General features: G+C 39.6%; 1 protein-coding gene and 1 pseudogene across 28 annotated transcripts in view; one reads left to right on the top strand and one right to left on the bottom strand.

Moving 5' to 3' along the window:
* Positions 1-25,211, bottom strand: part of RALGAPA2 (Ral GTPase activating protein catalytic subunit alpha 2) — a 346,879-nt gene that overhangs the window by 273,154 nt on the left and 48,514 nt on the right. For all 28 annotated transcript variants that reach the window (XR_013535138.1, XR_013535137.1, XM_078371500.1 and 25 more), the window contains one exon: positions 7,917-7,974. Coding sequence is in view for 23 of the 28 variants with exons in the window: in XM_054255270.2 (XP_054111245.1) it covers positions 7,917-7,974 (58 nt within the window). In the remaining 5 variants the exon portion in view is untranslated. The remainder of the gene's footprint in view (positions 1-7,916; positions 7,975-25,211) is intronic.
* Positions 11,996-24,386, top strand: LOC103792872 (glutaredoxin-related protein 5, mitochondrial pseudogene; annotated as a pseudogene).

A 25,211-nucleotide genomic window follows, 5' to 3' on the forward strand; every position in this document is an offset into this window, starting at 1 on the left:
GAAAAACACATTCAGAAATGATATTATATGCAGATATATAGAACATATGATCCACATGGGTCAACAGTCCCAGACTTTTTGAAATTAATCTGGTAATTTGTTGCAGCAGCAACAGAAAACTAATACATATGTATTTGATCTAGTCTGTTCTGTTGTATTCAGAAACTCTTTTTTACATGTAAAGCAGTACAGTTTAGCAGTTATAAGCCAGATTCAGAAGCTAGACTGCTAATAAATTCAGTTAATCTAGGTTCTAAATTTATTAACTGTGTAACTTAAGTTAGGAACTTCATCTCACTATGCCTGAGTTTTCTCATCTGTAAAATGGAATAACAACAGTGCCTATCAGGCAATTGTCAGTGAGATTTAAATGAGTGAATTTACATATACATATGTAAATGCACAGAACAGTGGCCGGTATGTGGCAAGCACATTTTCCAAACAAGACAGGGCATCAACTATTCTCTAAGAAACTCTTTTTTAATAAAAAACGGTATTAGCAGGAAAGACTTGTGCAGTGGGGGCACATAGCATGAGGACTGGTGATAAGTACCTGAGAGCCTTGCTTGGCCTCTGTAGGTTGTTTTTTGTTTGTTTGTTTTTTGTTTTTGAGACAGAATTTTACTCTGTAGCCCAAGCTGGAGTGTGGTGACACAATCCCAGCTCACTGCAACCTCCGCCTCTGGGAATCAAGCGACTCTCGTGCCTCAACTTCCTGTGTAGCCGGGACTACAGGCAGGCGCCACCATACCCAGCTACTTTTTTGCATTTTAATAGAGATGAGGTTTCACCATGTGGTGATCTGCCTGCCTTGGCCTCCCAAAGTGTAGGGATTACAGGTGTGAGTCACCGTGGCTGGACGTCTGTAGGTATTTTTTAAGGCCTTAAGTTTACAAAGACATTTCTACTTACAACATTATCAAGTCCTTTCTCATTTTGTTTTAATTTTTAAGTTCCTCTATCTATGTCATGCCTGTTCGGATTTTTGAATGTTTTATCCAAACTATAATTATGCCCATCACACCTCTTCTGTGCCTCATCAACCCTACTGGTTGCCACTTTACTGACCATGGGAATAACTGAAAGAATAAATAAGTAAATAAGATCTAATTCCTTGGGCTGATTCTATGAATTTCTAACTGCTATTGGCTAACTTTTACTACATTTTAACCTTAAGTAACCTGTGAATGTAAGTCGTACTACTTTTGAAGAGGCCGTAAAACATCAGGGCTGAGACTAGTGAGAGAAGAGTATGGATTCTGAACGACATTTAAGGAATACCAAAAAACTCATTAATCAAGATAAATATTTTCATGCAATGGTTTTTAAAAATTGCATTTTAAAAATCCAAAGAATCCATGATGAGCAATATTAAAATTTTAAATACTAGTGTTCTGCTGAACCATATGGGAACGAGAAGGGGAAAAAAAGGGAACCAAAGGGGAAAACATGCGTTTTCTACATACAGAACGTTAAAGTAGCTGAAAAATGTAAAGTTGGGTGTATTAAGACACACAGCATTAGTTTAAATATTTTATCTATAACAAAGAATGTATTATATTATTATTTTCCTGGCTCGGAACAAAGCAAATTCATCAGTAATATTTTCAAAATCTATTTCTTTGCTTCTCATTTTCAAGTGTGAGAATTGTCACATTTGACAATTTCTATTTGACCAAGTAACAATCTTTTAAAGATCTTTTAATAACATTTTTAAGGCCAGGAGATCATACAGATACCTCTAACCTAAAACTTTAACATTATAAAATCTTTTCCTATTTATTTTTAATTTTTTTTAAATCTCCCGCTCGGTATCATGCTTCAAACCAAACTGTGAACAATGCAGTACAGCATCAGCATCAAGCAAGGAGCAAGAACGAAACTTCCTCTGGGCTGCTGCTATGTCAAGCTTGCTGGAAGAGGCCAGCAGAATAGAAACAGAGAACTTCCTGGCACTACAAGATCCACACTAAGCATGAGAAGCAGCATTCCACTAAAAATTTGAAATGAACATAAATTAGCTCAAAATGGATCAAAGACCTAAACTATAGAACTGGTAGATGAAAACGGACTTTGGGTTAGGCAAAAATTTGTTACACATGAGGCCAAAAGCACAATCCATACAAGAAAAAATTGATTAATTGAATTTCTTCAAAATTAAAAACTCCAACACATTTTTTTTAATGGGCAATAGATTTGAACTTCACCAAAGAAGACAAAGAAACGGCAAAAAACACATAAAAAGATACTTAAGATTATTAGTCGATGAGATACCACTATCACTAAAATAAAAAAACTGACAACAAGTGTTGAAGAGAACCTGGAGTAAGTGGAACTCTTATGCAGCTGGTAGGAATATAAAATGGTCAAACCACTTTGGAAAACAGTAAAGATAGGAAAGCATACATTGACAGAAAGACTTCTACATAAACGTTTAGAATAGCTTTATTTATAATAGGCCCATATGCTAGAAACAATCCAAATGACCATCAACAAGTGAATAAATCATGGAATTATGGTATATCCACACAACAGAATACTGTACTAATCAGAAAGAAGAATGAACTATTAATTCATGAAATAATGTAAATAAACTTCAAAATATGCCAAGTGAAAGAAGCCAAACAAAGAATAGTATGATTCTACTTATGTAAGACTCTAGAAAATACAAGCTAGTCTATAAGGGCCAGAAAAGCAGATCAGTGGTTGCCAAGGGACTGAGGGGGTAGGGGTGGGGGTTAGAAAAGATGGGAGAGCGGGATTATCAAGAGGAATGAGGAAACTTTCAGGGGTAGTACCTAAGTTCATTATCTTGTTGGTAGTAATGATTTCACAGGTGTATACCTATGTCAAAACTTACCAAAAGGTACATTTTAAATATATGTAGTTTACTGCATATCAATTGTTAACCACCCCCCACAGAGATACTTTTTAATATAAGAAAAAAATATCAGGCAACCTGGAAGTGATTGGGTCAAAGATCAGGAGAATGGAGGCATGGTCAGACAGAGATCAGGGTCTGAAGCCACAGAGCACAGAGGACTGGGCGTGGGGGCTGATGGTTAACTTGGCATGAAGGAAAAGGACTAGGAGAAAACAAAGCCATGGGGGTGGAGGGAAGGCAAGTGAGCAGGGGGGTCAGAAGACATGGCAGTGACCAAGAGGTAGAAGGTGGCATGTAAAAGGGACAGAGGTTTTCACAGAGGGGATTGTGGCTGATGTCTGGAATTGGCAAGGGTGAAAAGAAAGACCATGATCTCACCCCTATTCCTGAGGGAAACAGAGGAGCTTCAGACAAAAGTCAGGTTTCAGGTGGTCAAGGAGAAAAAAGAAAGAGATTGAGGCTTCAGGGCTATTGTTTAACACAAGAAGAAGACAACCAGAGGGCAAAACACAGAAGTGCCTGGGAGGAAAAGAGACACAGAGCAGCAATGGTGAAAGCACCCTGAGAAGGCATGGAACGACACCAAGTGACTCGGCCCCCATGCTGCCAGGGGCATTAGTTCCAGACATCCCCTGGTGAACATGGATGCATGTGGGGTCCCTGATTTCACCCAGTCCAGTTGTGATACACTTCTGAGGGTGTCCTAGTGTGAAGTGCACAGGGAAACCCTGCTCTGTCAGGAAGAGTGAGCTATGGTATGGTCTGACTGAGGGGACCAGGGAAAGCTGCCAGACTCAAGCTCCCAAGGAAAGGTTAGGATCTGGTGGGCAGTAGGGAACTTGAGAAATGAGACTGGTCAGAGGCTGTGTTCACACCCTGGGCAATGTGGGGCCACTGGTTAGTCCCAGGCACAAAGCCAGGAATACACTTAAAAAGTCAAAAACAAATTTTCAGCTTAGTTATGCCCTTGGTTTTCACACTATGTATATAAAAAACCTAGATGAACAAAATAATGACTGATAAAAAACATATGAGGTATTACACACGTGTGCATTTTCCAATAACTGAGTCCCACTCCTTTAAACCTAGGGGATTATTCGTTTTCAACATTTTTTATATAAAACAACTCTAATACAAAATATATCCTTTTGCCAACCTGACAATTATGAGTTTAGGCATAGCACTGCATTCTCAGTGAGATAGCAAACTTGCTTTCTAGAGGCTCCTGAGCAGTATGCCTTCTTAAAGTGAACACACATATAACTTAAGTCCTGTGTTGATGATGCATGGGCACATGAAGGGGTGCTGCAGCCTGACTTTATACCAAATATCCCTGGTTTGCTGCCAGTGCCATTCTTTGCCACTGCTTCACTCTCTATCAGTTCTAATTATTGCCCAGAGATAAGATGTCAAGCAGTCATCTTTATCCACCATGATTTACTGGCCTAAAAAAAATAACTTCAGAAAAAAATTGATAAACGATGTTTTCTTTTATAGTCAGTAATGGTAATGGAAATTTACAAATAGTTGAGATGAAAATTAGCACACAATGCAGAGCTCACGAGTATTGTGCCAGCCACTGCCCTGGTCATCTTGCTCTCCGAACATCACTTGAAGAAATATCTCCAGATGCTTGGAATAATGAACCTGTGTTCATTTCACATTGTGAAACTTAGAGTTCAAATATGTTTCCTCATTCAACGATTTAAAGCAAGAAGCCAGCCATTAAAAACTAAAACAAAGAGAAACCACAGACTATCCCTTCCCTCTAAACGTAGTTTTAAGAGAAACAGAATGTCTCTGTTTTCTACAGACAAAACAAAATGACATGGTAAGAAACAGACTTCAAGCATTGTGGTGGTTGATGTTTCAAATTATTTTCTTCCTTCTCAGGATAAAATGTGGTTTTGAGACTCACAGAATATAGCAATTGCCCTTATTTTAGGTTTCTCTGCTCAGTGACATTGTCATTTGCTGTGTGGGACAAGAAGCATACTGCGTTAGTGACGTATAACCGGAACTTCAAGGTTCTAACCCAGCATTTCAGAGTACTCCGTCCCCGACCAGCTGCAATAACATTTCATTAGTAAGACATTGGCACAGGAGTGTTCTTCCTAGTAGGTAAGGAATATTTGCTACCTAGAATGTCAGGCATTAGCTGGTGAGAAGGCCCCTGCCCAAGACTCAGAGGTTTTGCAAAAGTCAGGATGCCAATGCTGAGCACATATTTAAAGCACATTCCTTTCCTTTGATACCTGGTATTTCCCTATAGTTTCTTAGTTTCTACAGCTAACTTGGTCAAGACCTGGAGTGATAAACAGTAACAGTTTTAAGAAATCCAAATAAACTGGAAATAATTAAATAGGTACAGTAAGGTATATATGCATATAATTACAAATCCATCATCTCTTATGGACCACTTCAAAATCCAAAAGACTATTATGAAAACTGAAGTTTTTCTGTGTAAGTCGTTAGTGTACAGGACTTGATCTGAATTCATATGCTGGCAACACCTGAATAAGGCTATTTTGTGTGTGGATATTCTCATCTTAAGCTACAGAAATAATAACTTCCTTAGTTGAGGTGGGTGGCGGCCCAGACCCTGGAAGAGTTATGCTAAGATTGTGTTGATGTTCTAAATTATTTGCTTCATTACACATCAACATACCACATTGCCATTCTAAAGTCTGAAAATGCCTAATTCCAAAGCACATCTAGTAAAGATCATTGTAGAAGAGACTGTGGACTACCCAATATGATTAATCATGCAAAAATATATTTGTCTGAAAAGAACCTGTTTGACTCTAACACTAAGTATATATATAAGCACCAGTAATAAACATGGATAATTTTATATGCAAATGCTCATATTTCAGCATTATGAAATGTGATTCATTCTGACCACTTTATAGCAACAGCTTGTTCTCACACCAGATAAATAACACATTCTGCTATTTGATGGCTTATGCAACTCAGTATTTGGCAATCTCAATTGAGGCATCTGAGGCCTCCAGTCACTGTTCTTGCTAAGATGCTGCCAAACTGGGTACCAGCAATTTTAGCCAGTTTATGTGGTGTTAGGCAGAATTAAAATAATACTACATACTACCTACTAGACACGTAAAGTTCTACAACACAAATGCAAATTAATTTTCACACATAGTTCTAATAAGTTTATTCATGCTGAGAAGGGCCTACTAATCTTCAGAATTCTAAAGTGCTATCTAAGAAAATGAGTATAGTTTTCATACAAATGATATAAACAAAATTGAGGAAGGATTATATGTAGCTCAGATGAAAAATACTGCATGCAGTTATTTCTCATTGTCAGCCATTCCTACGGTACCGTGGAGCACCGCAAATCCCCATGGTGTCTCTTTAGATTATACCTTACATTTAAATTTTTATTTTTTCTGTAATTTAAAAACACAAGCTCAAAGGCTCAATTAAGCAGAAATGCAATAGACAACTCTCTAAAATTTAAAGGAAAACTGTCTTTGTCTATTTGCAACATTTAAAGATAAAGGCACTATCTTAAAGTAATGATCTACACATTTGGTTCAATTGACGTATTTAATATATACACTTTGCTTTCTTTAAATTTATAACATAAAACTTCAAATAATTCAATTTCTATAAGAGTCAATTCCATTTTTCACATAAATAATCCTAAATTTAGGATTTGGAATTTTGGAATATTCACTGATCATTGCGTTCTCTCGGGTTCCACAACTTTGTACATATTGTTCTCTCACCCAGAAAACCCTTTCCACACTGCACCTGTTCATCTTTCAAGGCTCAGATCAAAGTTACCTCTCTTGAAGCCTTCCTCAATTCCTCTGAAAAGAATTATTCAACTTTTCTTTTTTTGCATAGAGACAATTTTGCTGTAATTATTTCTCTCATCTATCCCGACTGGGCAAAAGGCCTATACAAGAATGGTGCTATATTCTTAGTTTCTGTCCCAGAACTTTGCACACGAATGTCTCTCCCTCAATAAATATTTTAATGAATGAATGATCAAACAGAGTTATATCCCATCATAAGGTCAAGCTCTCCACAAATACGATCATCTGGTAAGAAAACCTGCAGGAAATGCTAGACTCTTGTATGGCAGGGGATTGAAGGAGGCACTCTTTAAAACAGAAGGCAGAATTCAAAATACATTTCACAGAATTACTCCAGCTGTGCTGTGTATATTCAAGTGGGATGAGGTGTTAGATGTTAAAAGCTGGACAGAAAAGGCAGCTGTGGTAACTTGCTTTATTTCAAGTTTCCTCTCAATGCCACATCCTAAAGCATTCAAAGAGATTAATTTTGAGTCAGTGATACAGGCTTAAAGAACAAGAATTCTCTTGGCCGTGCATGGTGGCTCACACCTGAAATCCTAGCACTTTGGAAAGCCAAAGCAGGTGGATTGCCTGAGGCCAGGAGTTCGAGATCAGCCTGGCCCACATGGTGAAACTCTGTCTCTACTAAAAATACAAAAAAAAATTAGCCAGGCAACATGGTGTGCCCCTGTAATCCCAGCTACTTGGGAGGCTGAGGCAGAAGAACTGCTTGAGCCCAGGAGGCAGAGGGTGCAATGAGCCAAAATCACACCACTGCACTCCAGCCTGGGCAACAGAGTGAGACTCCATTTAAAATTTAAAAAAAAGAATTTTCTTAAACTTATTTAAGAAAAATACTCAAACTTCATGTACACAAGAATCCCACAGGTCCCAAGTTAAAAATACTACTGTGATTCAGGAGGTCTGGCTGGGACCTGAGATTCTACATCTCTAACAGGCTTCTGGGTGAGGCTTATGGTGCTGGTCTATAAACTATACTCTAAGGAGCACACAGAGGAAGAGATAGACATATTTGTCTCCAAAGTCAGGGTGGGACTTGTCTTGATTTCATTACCATAATACCATACCCTTATTAATATTCCTTTCTATAAGCTATCTTGATGATATCAATTATATAAAATATTACTGAAAATTCAACTGGAAGAAATTCATATTACTTAAAAAATTTTAATTGTTCTTACCTATACTCTGGTAATGCCATCGAAAGAAAATTCGTTCAGGTAGAAACTGCAGTATTTTCTATTAAAAAAGATATAAAGAAAATAAACAAAAAATGAAATTACACATTTTCATAACAGGCCCATATTACTTGCTATATATAAGTTCTAGAAGAAGAAAACTGCACTTTATGCTGTATTCTAATGGACAGTTTCTTTCACTTGCCCCAGGCAAGCTTCCTTACCTGAATGTTTTTAAGAGATCATTGTCCCAAGTTTAATTCCCTCCAAAAGAAAACAAGAAAAAACCTAAAATGTTAATTTTATCTTAATTAAATAATAGCCCTTTCTTAAATATTAAAAGAATAATTTCCCAAATGACAGATTCCCCAGGTTTCTTCTTTTTTACCATCTCCTTCCCATTTTCATTATAATCAATATTAGTCTCTGGATAAAGAACAGGATTGAGAAGAAAAGTGAAAACAAAGAGGATGAGACTGTAAACGAGTCAGTAAGACGAGAAAATTAAATTAATAGCTGAAAAATATTAATAAGTTTTGGAATTATAGTTAAGAATATCCCCAAACTTTTACAAGTTTGTTTTTTTTTTTTTTTGGTAGAATCCATATATATGAGATCACACAGTATCCTTCATTTTTTTTTCTTTGAGACAAACTTGTTCAGTTGCTCAGGCTGGAGCATAATGGTGTTATTTCAACTCACTGCAACCTCTGCCTCCCAGGTTCAAGTGATTCTCCTTGCATGAGTCTCCCAAGTAGCTAAGATTACAGGTGCCCACCACCATGCCAGCTAATTTTTGTATTTTTAGTAAAGATGGGGTTTCACCATGTTGGTTAGGCTGGTTTTGAACTCCTGACCTCAGGTGATCTCCCAAAGTGCTCGGATTACAGGTGTGAGCCACCATGCCCAGCCCCATGCGGTATCTTTCTGTGCCTGGCTTATTTCACTTGGCAATAATGTCCTTCAGGTTCAACCACATTGTCACAAATCACAGCATTTCCTTTTATAAGGCTGAAGAGTATTTCACTGTGTATTCATACCACATTTTCTGTATCCATTCATCTACTGATGGACACTTGGGTTGTTTCCATATCTCGACTACTGCAACTAACACTGCAATAAATATGGGATTGCAGATATCTCTTCTGCATACTGATTTCAATTCCTTGAGACATAAAGCCAGAAGTGGGATTGGTGGGTCATGTGGTAATTTTATTTCTAGTTTTCTTGAGGAATTTCCATACCATTCTCCATAATGGCTGCACTAATTTACACTCCCACCAACAGTATACCAGCATTTCCTTTTTTCTATATCCTTGCCAACACTTGTTACCTGTCATTTTTTGATAACAGTAATTCTACCAGGTGTGAGATGATACCTCACTGTGATCTTAATTTGCATTTTCCTGATGATTAGTGATATCAAACTTTTTTTCATAAACTTGTTGGCCAAATGTATGTATGTATTCTTTGGAGAAAGTTTATTCAAGTCACCTTATCTTTCAAGTCCATAACTCTGAAAGGTATCTCATATCTAGTGTTACTACATGGTAATTCTGACATACACTCAAACATGCTCACACACATTCCAAATCCCATTCAGTGAAAAATACCTACACACCAGACAACAGGCTTCACTCTTGAAAAATAAAATAGATATAAATAAATATAGTCCTTCCAATATTTCATGATTAGTTTGCAAAAAAGATGATAAAGAATATCATTTAGCAAAAAAAAATTAAAAAATTTTTAAAACCCTGACAGACGTTTGTATAAAATATTACAGAAGTCAGGAGGAAAGTGCTTCACCTAAGCAGGGGCTTCATGGAATGCTTCCTTGAAATGAGGACACTTGAGCTGAGACTTAGAAGATGAATTAAATTTGCCTAGTGAATAGGGACAGAAGGAAGACCATGGGGGAATGCTAGGAGGCAAAGACAGCTTGGTGTCTTACAGAAACCACAGCAGCAGAAGGGTCAGTTTGGCTCATAGAAGGTGAGAAGGGGAGGAGATGGGCCTGGAGAGGCAAGCGAGGCTGGGGGCTTAATGTTCTCAAGGGAGCAGTGTAGTCTCTGAGTTGGTTACAGCTAGAAGTAAACTGGAGGCAGCTGAGAGGGGTGTCAGAGACAATCACTGAAGAGAAACAATGGTAGCATTTCAAAGGAGAAATAAGAAGGCCTGGATCAAAATCTGCCAGGTAAAGAGAACATATAATAGTAATATGCAAGAGATTAAATTGTCAAGATAAATGGGTAGAGGAGCTGTGGTAAATGGAGGTCTCCAGCAAGGCTCCCAGTGGCTTAGTAGATGGCAACACTTTTATCCAAGAGATGAAATCCAGATGGAATCTTAGACGCAAGGAGAATACGCATGTCAAGTTTGACTCTCGACATCCTGGCATTTGAGGGTCAATGGTCGACCTTACTAGAGATGTGCTTCTAGGCAACTGTGTAAATGGGTCTGGAGTACAGGGGTAGGGTGTGGATGGCAACAGACATGGGTCTGGAGTACAGGGGTAGGATGTGGATGGCAACAGACATGGGTCTGGAGTACAGGGGTAGGATGTGGATGGCAACAGACATGGGTAGCAGCTGAAGCTGTGTGTATATGACAGCTCTTTTGAGAAAGTTTGAAATAAGACAAGATGAAGCTCTGGAGGTATCCATGAGCTGAGGGAGCTCTGCTAAGAAGGTAAAATTAAGGTAAAGCAGAAGCTAAAGGCTAACGTGCTCGAATCCAAGGAGAAATATTTGATGTGTCAGCTGTTTGTATACTTATTTATTGTAAAGATTAGAATCATTTTAGAGTATTTATATGCACAACTAGTTCTAAAAAGTTAAACACATTACAAATGTGGGGAAATGAATGTCACATAACAAAATGACGTCAATATTAAATCAAGTGAGCTCAATGTTAATCTCTTGCCTTGAGAACACTCAACTTTTGTAAGCCAGACACCAAATGCCAGGCATGACAGATCCATCTGTAAATTTTATAGAAGTAAATGGCTGGCCGGGCACGGTGGCTCATGCCTGTAATCCCAGCACTTTGGGAGGCCGAGGCGGGTGGATCACGAGGTCAAGAGATCAAGACCATCCTGGTCAACATGGTGAAACCCTGTCTCTACTAAAAGTACAAAAAAAAAAATTAGCTGGGCATGGTGGTGTGTGCCTGTAATCCCAGCTACTCAGGAGGCTGAGGCAGGAGAATTGCCTGAACCCAGGGGGCGGAGGTTGCGGTGAGCGGAGATTGCGCCATTGCACTCCAGTCTAGGTAACGAGCGAAACTCCATCTCAAAAAATAAAACAGAAGTAAATGGCTGTTTCAGGGGGGAAAAAATATAAGTCTTCCCCTTGCAATATGCACTAACATGAATTTTAGATGAACAACAACAAAAAAGGAGCTAAATATAAAAACTGGGTTGTTGTGTTTTGTCAAGTTACATTAAAAGGGAATAAGTAAAACAGCTCTCTACAGAGTATCTTAGTAAGAACCCAGGTGAGCACTGTTTTACCAACAGAATCTAAACTCAATCATCCCCATGAGCACATAGGATCAAGAACCCACAGAGCTGGGCTACAACCTACAGGAAAAAACCACAAGCAAAGAGGTTAAAACAAGAAATGCAAAGCCTCTGGAACTGAGAATAAGGACAAGGGTCCCAGGACTTAGGCTGCCAGACCAAATGAGCAACTCCAGAGCCAAAAATAAGCACAATCAGGAGATGGCCTGGGGAACACCAGACTCAAGAGATGAAGACAGCATGCACCAGCTGCATCTAAGTTTTATGGTTCTTTAACTCAAAATTTCTCTTAACAGAAAAACTTACTATAGACCTTAATTTGGTATCTTTGATTTAAAAAATTAATGATAATGGCAAGCTGAGTTTTCTGGAAAACATGGTGCAATGGAGGACTTAGGAGTACAAATGGCCTATTGAGGACTAACACCTGTGAAAGAGAAAAGCCAGCAGCAAGACTGGACAGGGGAGCCTCAGACAACAAGGTGGAGCTCACAAATCTCTGCCAGCCTAGTGGAGGCTCCACAGCAAAGATGAGAGGAGTCCATCATGACAAGAAATGATGAGGTCCTTGTACTACTGCCTCTGGCAGTTACTGGCTTGGGGCCATGATGAGAAGAGTGTGACCAGGGATTTCCGAAAGCTGAAGGTGTGAAGAGCTGGAAGCCATCAGCTAACGCCACTCCTTGTAGCTGGGCAACACATTCTTTCTTGAAGGGGAATATGTGCAGCCCATCTCTATGTGTGCCACAATATTCTTCAAATTATTAATCAGAATATACTCGGCACATTAGTAAGCTGAAGCACTAAGAGAGGGGTCCCCTACTTGAGAGACATGGCCTCTCTACTGGCACTGTTTCTCAACAGCTGGCTGCTACCTCATGTTGATGGAAGCCTGGTCCCACTGAGCTCTCCCCATCCTCTCTGTGCCTCTTTTCATGCAGTTCACTCTGCCTGGGCAAATGGCACAGCCGTGACTTGGTGTCCTATCATCTCACACATTCTCGTTTAAGGGACGTGGCAGCCCAGCTACAACCCAGGATCATATTCTGATCCCATCTTGCCACGTAAACAGTTCATATAGGAAATGCTGAGGAAATTTAAAATTCAAAATAGATCTATCTTAGATTAGATGAATGCTTGACATACCCACTGTTCTTCAGACGTTCAATTTAGTCGGGAAACTAATTTGGCAGTGAAAATCATGCTTTTTAGTTTTCCAGAACACATACCGGTCTTCTTGATTTCATTTTCTTTTGTTGGTACACAACAAAGAAAAGCACAGAATACATCAAGACAATGTGTATCTAGATGCTGGGATACTATCAGTCTGCCACAAAAGTAATTTCCAACTTATTCTGAGGTCAGGCCTGTCATTATCACCACTTCTGGCTAAGTTTTCAGATTCACAAAATGGATGGACTTTAAAAACACTCAAAAATAAACTTAATAAGATTTGGATATGAAATGCATGCCCAGTATCTGAGCTACTAAGAATATTCCCAAATGGACAAAATCTTACACAACAATTCAAAGGCTGAAAAATTACCCACACTGATGCTTCTTTTTGTACCCAAATATCGCAAAGGCCATTGTTTAAAGCCTATGAGTTCAATAAAAATAAAGCTCAACACAACTATCCAAGTCTAAATGCTAAGCCTGTCCGTCAAAGTCCTAGAAGAAACCTACTTTTACTCGGGCAAATACAATCCAGCATTTCGTTTACTGCAGCCAATATTCTAAGCTATACTGCTGTGAATGCCACATAAGCTATTGACATCTTGTTTGTAGTTTCACTGGAGAGTAAAATAAAAAAAAAAAATCAAGAAAGCCACACAGTGTGAATAAATATTACTTTTCTGAAAAACACATGGCTCTGTTTAATGCTCACTGCTCAGCTGCATCTATATGGTAATCCATTACAGTACACTCGAAATCGAAATTAGGTATTACTACTGATCAGCACATCAGGGAATCTGTCATTCTTTTAACTGATTATCCATAGTTCTTTTTTCTTCAGAACCTACTGCATGACCAGGAATAATGTGAAATGTAAGCTGGAGTCTACACAAGATGCTATCATCTACTTTGTAACTGCTGGTCTTCTTTTGATTTGTGTGGGAAATTTTTTTAAAATTATTATCAGATGATTGCAGCATATCCCAGTGGATTCACACTTGATTTCAATTTCACTTAGGAAGCTAGGACAGTGAAGAATGAAGAAAATATTACACACAACTCATGGGCAGGTAATCAACTAAAACAATGAACAATTAACATGTTACACCTGAAAGCAGAGTGTAGGGAGCAACCCTTCCCCTAACCAGCTGCAGGACAGAAGAGCTCTGGGTAAAGAAAATGCTGACCTGGAAGGAAACAGAAGATTTGGTTTAAAAGAACAGAGGTCTTAGTTACTTGACCCTTTGAATAATAAATATGCAGAAAATTTTTATTGAGCACTGGGCAGTTGGGTTTAAAGAAAACATTCTATGAATGCCTGTGCTACAAGTATAGTCTGATTTCAGAAGGACCCACGTGCATAGTAACCCAGCTGCATAGACGCTTCCAGGGAGAACTACAGAGAGGGGAACTTGATCGTTTGCTGTCTTAGGCCTGGCCACTCACCTCTTACTATCATGACTCAACTCTTTCATGTAGACAGAATATTTGCCTTGAACACTTTCTCCTTTTTTTTTGAGACGGAGTCTCGCTCTGTGGCCATGCCAGGGTGCAGTGGCGAGCTCTCGGCTCACTGCAAGCTCCGCTTCCCGGGTTCCTGCCTCGGCCTCCCGAGTAGCTGGGACTACAGGCGAGCACCACCATGCCCAGCTAATTTTTGTATTTTTAGTAGAGACAGGGTTTCACCATATTGGCCAGGATGATCTCCATCTCTTGACCTCATGGCCCACCCACCTAGGTCTCCCAAAATGCTGGGATTACAGATGTGAGCCCAGGCACACTTTCTTATTAACATTATAACAAAATGTTATTTGAGGACCTGCTATATGTTTGAAGTGAAAAAAAAGTTATTCTAGAGCTGAAAGTCTATTAGCCACATACCTCTCTTCTTCAATATATCCTATGCAATTCATATTCCAGCAAATACAGAGATTAATCAAAATAATCCAAAAACAAGGGTGTGGGGACATAAATACTGTGACAGTGAGCTATATTTACATAATTAGAGTTAATATGACTATAAAAAAGAGTACATTCCTGAAACAACTAACATAAGACAACTTCCTTAAAATATTACAATAAAATAGCAGCGGCAAGAGGATGAACAAGTTCTATACACTGAAAGACGACACTGGGGACCATGCTCAGAATGAAGAAAATGGCACACAGAAAGATGGAGAGAAGGAAAAAACAGAACAAGACAAGAATCAGAGCAGCAGCAAGAGGAAAGCTGTCATCCCTGAACCAGTAGGGCATCCCCTATAGTACAACTACACTTTCTAGTATTCCAGGAGAACCCCCAGCCATCCCACCAGCTCACAGAGATGCAAACAGAATATCAAACAGATTGGTTGGGCGCGGTGGTTCATGCCTGTAATCCCAACACTTTGGGAGGCTGAGGCAGGCAGATCACTTTCCAGGAGTTCGAGACAAGCCTGACAAACATGACAAAACCCAGTCTCTACTAAAAATACAAAAACTAGCTGGGGGTCATGGTGGCACACACCTATAATTCCAGCTACCTCACTTGAGCCTGGGAGGTGGAGGTTGCAATGAGCAGATATTGCACCACCGCACTCCAGCCTAGGCAACAGAGCAAGACTGTCTTGAAAAAAGAAAAAAAAAAAAGAATATCAAACAGATAGATACCTTTGCCTTTGTGAGTTCTTAGTGATTTAATGGAGCCCTGATAGTTCATTCATGCCTGTATTTATATCGTGATGTTTATTTACCTTCCTGATAACCTATTTAAAATTCTGGTTTCCTTGGCTGACTGACTTGAGTCTCTGAGATCAGATTTGTTCATTCTTAGGCTTCTCCCTAGACATCCCTAGTGAACGTGTAGGTGTCAACAAATAAGAGAATTGCAGAGTTGATCAAAAGGGCTTACACAAGTGCAGGCCTGCTATTTCTATTTATGGAGATATTTATGGAGTCCTTGCTAAGTTCAAAGTGTCATGGAGAATACAAACGCTTACAGTATATGGCATCTATCTCCTCACAAAGTTTGACAGTAAAGTGAAAGGCGAAGTCTGAAAGTTTTATACTTAAGAACCTCCCATTAAGGTTTTGGCTGTGTTCGTGATCATGCATAAAATATCATTTTCCTGTGTTCAGAAAGAAAATGAAATCTCTAGTAATTGCTTCTGTGGGTACTGACAATACAGAGAGCCTAGACTATGTCTCCTCTCCCTCCCAAGCGACTTGGCTTGTGTATCCCAAGAATCCGTCTGCAACTAACATCACTCTCATTGAACAAAGGTTATCATGTACCTCCTGTGTGCTGTACCTTTTTGATTCCTGAGCAGAATCAAATGAAAGGTTTGTCATTTTCTTGAAATTACTGAGGTATTAGCCCTGTTTAAATGTGTAAAATAGAAAAGAATATTCTAATAGGAAATATTACAATAAACTACTAAAATACTAAAAATATATATATATAAATAATAATCTGTGTATAAACTGCTTAAAATAGTTGAGAAGTACAAAAGACATATGGAGTTAAAGTAAAAGCATGGAGTTAAAGAATAAAGCATGAATTCTGCTTTACTCTTTTTTTTTTTTTTTTGAGGCAGAGTCTTGCTCTGTTGCCCAGGCTAGAGAGCAATGACACAATCTTGGCTCGCTGCAACCTCCACCTCCCAGGCTCAAGTGATTCTTGTGCCTCAGCCTCCTAAGTAGTTTGGATTACAGGCATGTGCCATCACACCCAGCTAGTTTTTGTATTTTTTAGTAGAGACGAGGTTTCTCTAAGTTGGTCAAGCTAGTCTCAAACACTTGGCCTCAAGTAATCCACCCACCTTGGCCTCCCAAAGTGCCGGGATTATAGGCATGAGCCACCATGCCTGGCCGAAATACTGCTTTATTCTTGATATTAGAAGAAAACCAGTGCACACAGTATTGTTAATTTAAAGACAGTTATTGGAATGAAAATAGGAAGTGTACCTTCCAAATTACAAAGCATATTTCATAAAGCCAAAATCAGTGATTTCTCCCAAAAAAATAGTTAGAAGAAAAGCTAAAACCAAGTGCAATGGGCATCAGAATACACAGATGTGTACTGGTTACCACACACACAAAGCAGGAAGTACAAGCAGGTTAAATTCCTCTACCAAAGACCAAGTCCATCAGAGGCAGCTTTCAAACACAGAAGGACTGACAATAAAATACAGAAAAGGAGGCTCACGTGCACACACATCCAGACAAAGCAATATTAGTATCAAAGGGAAAACGTTTTAAGGGGGACAAAGAGAATTATTTCAAATAGGTTAAATATGTAATTTACGATATCCCTATAATACTTATGAATCTTTACGCAACAAACAACATAGCATGAAAATAAAACAATGAAGGCATACTCCATTAAGACAACTTTTAGAAACTAAAGGGGAAAAAAACTTTTTAAATGGGAGATATTAACAAACACTAACTTAGAGAAATAAAATAGGCAATACAGTGTAATACAGAAGAGTTGAATATAGTTATAGCAAAACTGGTTTAACAGCTACATATCAAATATCAAACTTTACAGAATCCAACATCTGTGAAACACGAAGTTATTTTTCTAAACCATGCAAATAAATCCCTCAAATTAAGTGTTACACAGGTCACAAGCAAACTCAGTACACTGGAAGTCCACCAACAAGTGCTGTGTATTTTAAACACTCAAGCTAAAAACAAAACAGTAATTCTCAATTACTTGTGGATTTTAACACTTGAATTAAACTGACTATAAACTAAAAATAATCAACAATATGATTCACATATAACAAAAATTGGTCAAAGCTGAAATAGAGACAAATTCACGTACCTGAATTTCCTATAATGCAAGAACTAAGTTTTACACTCAAAAAACTGAAGGAAAAAAAAGTTCTGTTAAAGAACAAATCAATAAAAATAAAAGCAAAAATGACTTGTATAATGAAATTATCACCAAGCACTGTTAATCACTAAGCTATAGACAGTTGAACCGGTAGTACTACAGGTAATTAAATATCCTCTGAATCAAACATTTATTTATTTAATTCATTTAAAATACTCTTATTCAACACCCATTCTGTGCCAGGTATCATGTGAGGGGTCAAAAATAGATAAAAGACACCATTCCTGCTCTAAAACCTAGAGCTCTCAGAGGGAAAAGGTAAGAAAATGAGGGATGTCAGTACATGCACAAGGAAGTGAAGACAGACAAGGTGTACTTCCACAGGGAGAACACCCTTGAACTGAAATCCTGAAGGACAACAGCGGTGAGCCAGGCAAGGAAGAGCATTTCAGGCAGACTAAACAGCACCAAAAAATGAAAAGCCTTGATGCTTGTTTGGGGACCTGTAAGAGGCTGCCAGTGAGGGCAAAGACAGGTGATAAGGGCTAGAGAAGGAGGCAGAGACCAGACAAAGAAAGTTCTGAAGGCTGTACTGGGAGGTATGACTTTTGTCCTAAAGGCAATAATTACATCACACAGACAGCATCTGAGGTGAGTGAGGGAGAGAGAAGGGGTAGAAAATCACAGACCAAAAGACTACTTTTGGTGGGGAAACTGAGGCTCTGAACAAAGTCTCAGGTAGTAGGCAGAAGAGAATATCAAAGAGTACCAGAACAAAATATACGGAGCCATGGAGGGAGAAAAATACTATCAATAATGAACAAAATAAACAGACAGACTGATGTTTTTTACAGCAGTCCTCCCTTATCCTAGGGGGATATGTTTCAAGACTCCCAAGGGATGCCTCAAACCATAGATATACAAACCCTATGTACACTGTGCACAAATTTCTTTTTCCTTCTCTACCATTTCATGGAAGATTCATTCTTACTGTAGATCTTAGCAACCTCAGCATATGATTTTTTTCTTTCTTATTAAGTCAAGAACTTTCACCTTTTCACTTAAAGGAAGCACTGCACAGCTTCTCCTTGGCATAGCTGATTGCCAGCATCACTATGCTTGTGTTTTGGAGCCATTAGTATCATTATTATCATTTTTGAGACAAAGTCTCACTCTGTCGCCCAGGCTGGAGCACAGTGGCACAATCTCAGCTCACTGTAACCTCTGCCTCCTGGGTTCAAGTGATTCTCAAGACTCAGCCTCCTGAGTAGCTGAGATTACAGCAGCACACCACAACACCTGGCTAATTTTTATATTTTTAGTAGAGGTGGAATTTCATCATGTTGGCCAGGCTGGCCTCAAACTCCTGGCCTCAAGCAATCCACCTGCCTCGGCCTCCCAAAGTGCTGGGATTACAGGCATGAGCCACCATGCCCAGCCTGGAGCCATTATTGAGTAAAATAAGGGTTACCTGAACACAAGCAGTGTGATATCTTAACAGCTTATCTGATAACCAGGACCACCACCAAGGGACTGATGGATGGCTAGCATCTACAGCATGGATCCACTGGACAAAAGAATGATTCACATCCCAGGCAGAATGGAGCAGGTGAGAGATTTCACCACACAACTTGTGCAATTTAAAACTTATGAATGGTTTATTTCTTTAATTTTCCATTTAATGTTTTTGGACCCTGGTTGACCACAAGTAAGCAAAACCCCAGAAGGTGAAACTGCAGATAAGGGGGACTACCGTATTAAGTACTAAAATGTGATATTCAAAATGTTTTTATTAGGTACAAAAAATGCAACATTCAAAACCTTGGAATGGCAGGCACTTATAAGATTTCAAGGTTATTTTTTCACTTAGCTTAGGATCATGCAAAGGTCTAATCTATTTTTTAAGAAAAAAATCACATTGCACTGGACTCTATTTTTAATGACAGACTGAACATTCAGTGACCTTCACAAATCCCCAAATTAGAAGCATATAATGCTACCCATAATATGTGGATTTTGCCCTGAATAAAGCATTCACTAAAACAGATTCAAAAGGAGTCTTCTCTTCACAAAAATAACTTACATAGGAGATCTCAGTCACAACCAAATCTGCCATGCTAGTCTTCATTTCACCCAAGTTTCTATTTTCTGCCTGAGAACTACTGTATTTTTCTGATCTCTTCAGTTTTGGTACTAACTCTAGTTGCCGTCTTTTTTTTACAACATTTCTTTAGGGGAAAAAATCACTCCCAGACCGTTTCTACGTAAGTGATGAGTAGAGAATAACAAAGCCTCAGTGAGATGCCCCTACTTGGTTCCTACCACCCCGTAAATTCAGAGGATTTAAACTCCTGCCTCAGCAAAATTAGAAAGCATTGTACACCTGCAGGTTGGCTTGGGACTGGCCACCCTGTCAAATTCATTCACTAAGTTCCCAAGGCCTGTAGGAAGAGCCAGTCAACAGAAGGCTTTAAGCCAGATCCTTCCAATCTATATAGTGTCACAAACTATATCAAACACTAGATGTCACTCTGTAACAGCCACCACACTACACGTCCAAACAGAAAATAAGTAATAGATTTATGATAGCAAGTTTTTGTATAACTGTCTCCTAAAGGTATATATTAATTTTTTAAAAACCCAAACTGCATTAACAGATTAATTTTAAATCAGGAGAAAAGAGCTCTCTACATGTCTCCTGCTATTCTAACAATAAATACCCATGCTCAAGTTTCATTGTGAATTTCCCCTATCTTTAGTCCTAATGCAGTTTCTACCATCTGCCCTTAAAAGATTCTTGGAAGCATTTTTGCTAGTATTGCCTTCCACAGGATCTCCTCTTGAGAGTGTCAGTTACCAACAAGTCAAGTGGCACACTACGTGAAAGAGGCCAGCCTGTCAGGAAGCTCGGGGCATCTGCGCTGCAACAGATAACCACAAGAATGTAATTTCAGACTTCCACAAACATCTTATCTCCAGCGTCCCTTCCTCCAAGGTGAACTGAGTAATGTGGTATATCCTGTTGGGTCAGTCCCAAGTTTCTCACCTGTAGGTCTTGGTGCAAAAGGGAGACTACATACAGTCTTTAATACTAAGTTCAGATATTAAACCATCCACCGAAACAGACTCCTTTCAATTCAAACACTTGTCTAATTCAAATAATTAACATTTTGTATTAGTATAATCACATTTTAACGATGAACAGTGCACACAAAGATTCTCCAAAATGGACCACGTGTTTATATTTTGTTCCTACCTTCTAGTTGGTAGAGATCACAGACATTTATTTCACAAGCAAAATCAGACACCAGAATAACTACATGCTATAGAGACAAAAGATCTCAGTCCTGTGTTTTATTATTTCCCCAGCATCCAGTACAGGAGATAGCACCGAGCAGCAATTATAGAGCTAATTCGCCACCACAGGCAACATGTGAGACCCGTACAAAAGGGTGCCTTGGCCACTTGGCCATCTACTGTGATCCCTGCAGAGCAAGTCTCAAGGAAAGATCACACTATGCCATAACAATAATGTATCATTTGGGGTTGTTCCCAACCAAGGGTTCAACATCAGTAAAAGCCACAAGTATGGTGAGCATTATAAAGAAAGCCAGATGACTATACACCTCTATTAGCATTTAAATATAGCCCCATGTCATAAATGTGACCCAATATCCTAATCATAATAACCAGTGACATTCATTCTCTTTGCCACTGGAACTCAGGGAAACCTTGGGGATAGGAGATGGGTGTCTGTGTCAGCTCAGTTCTTTTAAAAATGTTCTCCAGGAAATTTGAACTGATAGTGGCTTTTTCTCAGTTGCAATCTGTCACTCAGAATTACGACAGTGACCAAAGAGCTGCATTCAAAATTGGAATAATTATTTTAAAAAAAGAAAACAAAATCTACGAAAGCATCTAAATATTTGAAATCCTCAATAAGAACTTAAATTCCAAGGATTTTAGAAGAATCTGCTTTTCTTGCTCATTTTTTCTTGTCCCTCTTCCATTCAAAAACAATAAAGTGATCCTCAGGGAAAAACAAAATAAAAAGCAGTAACAGCTGAGAGGTTTGTAGGGGAAGTCCTTCACCTCGGCATGGAGGGAGGAGCAGCACGCAAGGATGGCTACATACTGGACAGCCTGGACCAAGGAATGACAAAGCAGAGAGAAGCAGGGACTGTGGCAACTAGTTGATTGTAAAAATATGATTCTGCTGCCTTGCTACGTATTATTTGCTTGTAAGAAAAGGCGTTAGCCATTGTATAAAGAAAGAAAAGGAACCGTTACTTAATCCTGTAGGACACCTAGCCTGAATGTGTTGACTTGCCTAGAATTCAGTCCAGGCATTTTCACTGAACCTCCACAGAAGCTTCTAATTTGTTTTCATTTTCAAAGAGTTATAAAAGATATGCAATTCCCACAAAAGAAGAGAGGGCAGCGGTAGGGGGGAGGGAGAGAGGAGGAGAAGGAAAGGAAGAAGAAAGGGAATAAATCTCAGAATTGTTTGTAATCCTATTATATACATAACTCTAGTTTTTCTTTAGGCAATTCACTATTAGTATCTGAAGTAAAATGGTGCTATTAAATGTGAAAAGTTATAAATGAATGCATTTGGATGGGAAATAAAATCAGCATTCAGATTACTGGATTGCATATAAAAGCAATGCTTACAGAGAGCAAAAACCAGCCATTTGTTTCATCTTACTGGCACTGTACTGGATATAGCTATATTATCATTATCAAGAAAGTCATTAAAAGTTATTTTTCCCTACTCTAAGGAAAAAATTTAGAGGCTAAATCCACTGTCTATATAAGCTCACCTGGAGCAACGAAGAACAAGAGACCCAGTGTCGAATTCCATTAAGGTGAGACACAGATTCCACTGCATCCCTGGATTCGCCACTGGTCAAATTATGACTCCCAAACATAACTACACCCAGCAAGACTGTGCACACGTGAGTCCGGCCATCCAATCCAGCATAACCACCACACTGCAGGGAACCAAGGGAGTCAGCACATATGGGCGTGTAGTAAATCTCATGCAATCAAATTTCAATACTAAAGGAAAAGCAAAACCTAGCATGCACGGTATTATTTTTCTTTCTCTCTATGTCCTATAAGAAGCCCACGTGTCATCTGCACTTGCCGTGTAGTTCACCTGCTGCAGTCTGCCTCTTCCATCAATGTTTCTCAAATAAGAATCTCCTATCAAAGGAGGGGTGACAAAGAGACATGGTGCACCATTCTGGAGTGCACTGAAACTGTTTTCTTTATCTTGAAGGGAATGGATGGAGAAAGTTTGAAGGTGTGGTAAGGAGATGAAGTCCTCAGGAAGTTGACTAGCCTTTATTTAAAATTGTTTTCATTTTAAAACATGCACGAAAACAGTAGAATAAAATTGTGCATGGCTTTTCATTTCTGTTTGCAGAGGGTCACTGAAGCCATGCTTCCCCAACCTGGGGAGGTAAATGCTCATTCCTCTCAGACAAGGGCATTATGGTAATATGAAGCAGCCCAGAGAAACCATTTCAGTAAAATCCTAAACCTTAAGTCAAAGTCCTCTGCCTCACAAGGATACAAATGTACAAGATACTAAGGATTTAACCGCGTTTAATAATGAAAAACAGTCTTTCAGATGATGAAATAAAGCTCTACTGGAGGACTCTAGAGCCCTCCTGTTCAATACAGTAGCCACTAGCCACATGGATTATCTGAGGTCAGGAGTTTGAGACCAGCCTGACCAATATGGTGAAATACTCATCTCTACAAAAATTAGCCAGGAGTGGTAGTGGAGGTCTGTAGTCCCAGCTACTTGGGAGGCTGAGGCAGGAGAATTGCTTGAATCCCGGAGGCAAAGGTTGCAGTGAGCTGAGATCATGGACTACATTCCAGCTTGGGCGACAGAGCAAGACTCAGGAAAATAAAAAAAAAAGTCACAAAGGATTATAAGTCATGGTTGCTGGCTTTAGAAGAATCTGCTTTTCTTGTTCATTTTATTTGTTCTTGTCCCTCTTCCACTCAAAAACATGGATTTAGAATTTTTACAGTCTCATTAAGAAGCTAAGGCATAGCCACATTAAGGGATAACTATGGACATCCAGCCACAGTCAAGTAGTAACAGGCAGTGCTATTATATGAGTCCACAAGAAAGAATGAACACTTCTAGCAGGGGTTGCCAGGAGAAACTGGTGTGTCTGAACAGAGCCTGAGAGAATGGGCCAGAAGGGGAGAAAAGCTAAGAGCAGCCCCTGTGGGGAGGGTTCCGGGTGGTCAGCTTAGGGCCCGGGCCATCGTGGGCTCCGGCAAGCACGCGAGGAAGAGCGGGTCCCTCCGAGCGGCAACAACTCTGCTCCGCTGGGGGCGCGGCACCGGCGGCGGTGGCCTTTGGGGTCCAGGCGTGCGGGCGGCCGCGGCTCCGCGGAGCAGCTGGACACGCTGGTGAAGAAGGACAAGGTGGTGGTCTTCCTCAAGAGGACGCCGGCGTAGCCCCAGTGCGGCTTCAGCAACGCCGTGGTGCAGATCCTGAGGCTGCGTGGAGTCCGCGACTACGCGGCCTACAACGTGCGGGACCACCCGGAGCTCCAACAAGGCATTAAAGACTATTCCAACTGGCCCACAATCCCGCAAGTGTACCTCAACGGCGACTTTGTGGGGGGCTGTGACATTCTTCTGCAGATGCACTAGAATGAGGACCTAGTGGAAGAACTGAAAAAGCTGGGGATCCACTCCGCCCTTTTAGATGAAAAGAAAGACCAAGACTCAGTGAGGGCGGCCAGGTCCTCGCTGAGCAGAGAGGGAGCCGTTCATGTCAAGATACTCACTGCCAGAAAAGCCTTACCGATTTTGGTTTCCACTACTGAGACAACAGCTGCTTGCATTGATCATTTTGGTTCGTGAGCAGTTGGGTGATTTTAGTTCGTAGGGTTTGGGCTAAGAATATTTTTATTGTGGACTTAATTACAGCCACTGCACTGGAATGATTCAATGCTGTATTATGATACTGCTGTAAACAAAACTCATTCTTATATTGTCGTTTATTCCTGGGCCTGATTCAGGAGTTAAATAGGAGCTTGGGAATCATTATTCATGACCCCTCTGCAAATGTGTCAGTCTGCAAAGACAGTATCTTCCCCCCAGATTTTGTGTAGCTTCTTTTGTTATGGAAAATCATGGGCAAAAAAGAAACTGTGATAACGGGGGGTGGGGTGTTGTTTTTTAAAATAAACTGCCAGCGCAGGGATGCTGTGCATGTCTGCATGTCTGAGTTGATCCTGAGGCACATATGTCTGTAAGGATTTGGAGTGCCTGCAGTGTTTTATGTGTAGAGTGATTCTCATATTCTTCTATTAAATTTGCCACAAGAATTGAAAAAAAAAAAAAAGAAGGAACTAAATAAACGAAGAGGCAGAAGTGAAACTATGCACAGGGAGGTAAAGGGGCAAAGTATTAGCCCAACAGAGCCCTTCCACAGAGTAACCACAAAGTATGAAGGACAGCTACACCAGGAACCAGGGAGAGGGCTGTGACTGTTAGACCAGCCTGGCCCGTGCTTTACAGACTATAAAGAACCCATTCAGGTCTCTAGGAAGGTTAACGACAAGACAGAAACAGAATTTAGCATGGTGGGGTAATTTAAATAAAATTTAGAATAAGAAATCTGTTTTTCTGTGATTTCGAATTCTGTGATATTTGAACATCTGAATGAGTGGCACTCTAATGCCAGAACATGTTTAAGTTTTGAAATTAAGCCTCTTCTGTCAATACGTATAACTCC

This window comes from Callithrix jacchus, chromosome 5 (genome assembly GCF_049354715.1).
Source record: "Callithrix jacchus isolate 240 chromosome 5, calJac240_pri, whole genome shotgun sequence".
Lineage (NCBI taxonomy): Eukaryota > Metazoa > Chordata > Mammalia > Primates > Cebidae > Callithrix > Callithrix jacchus.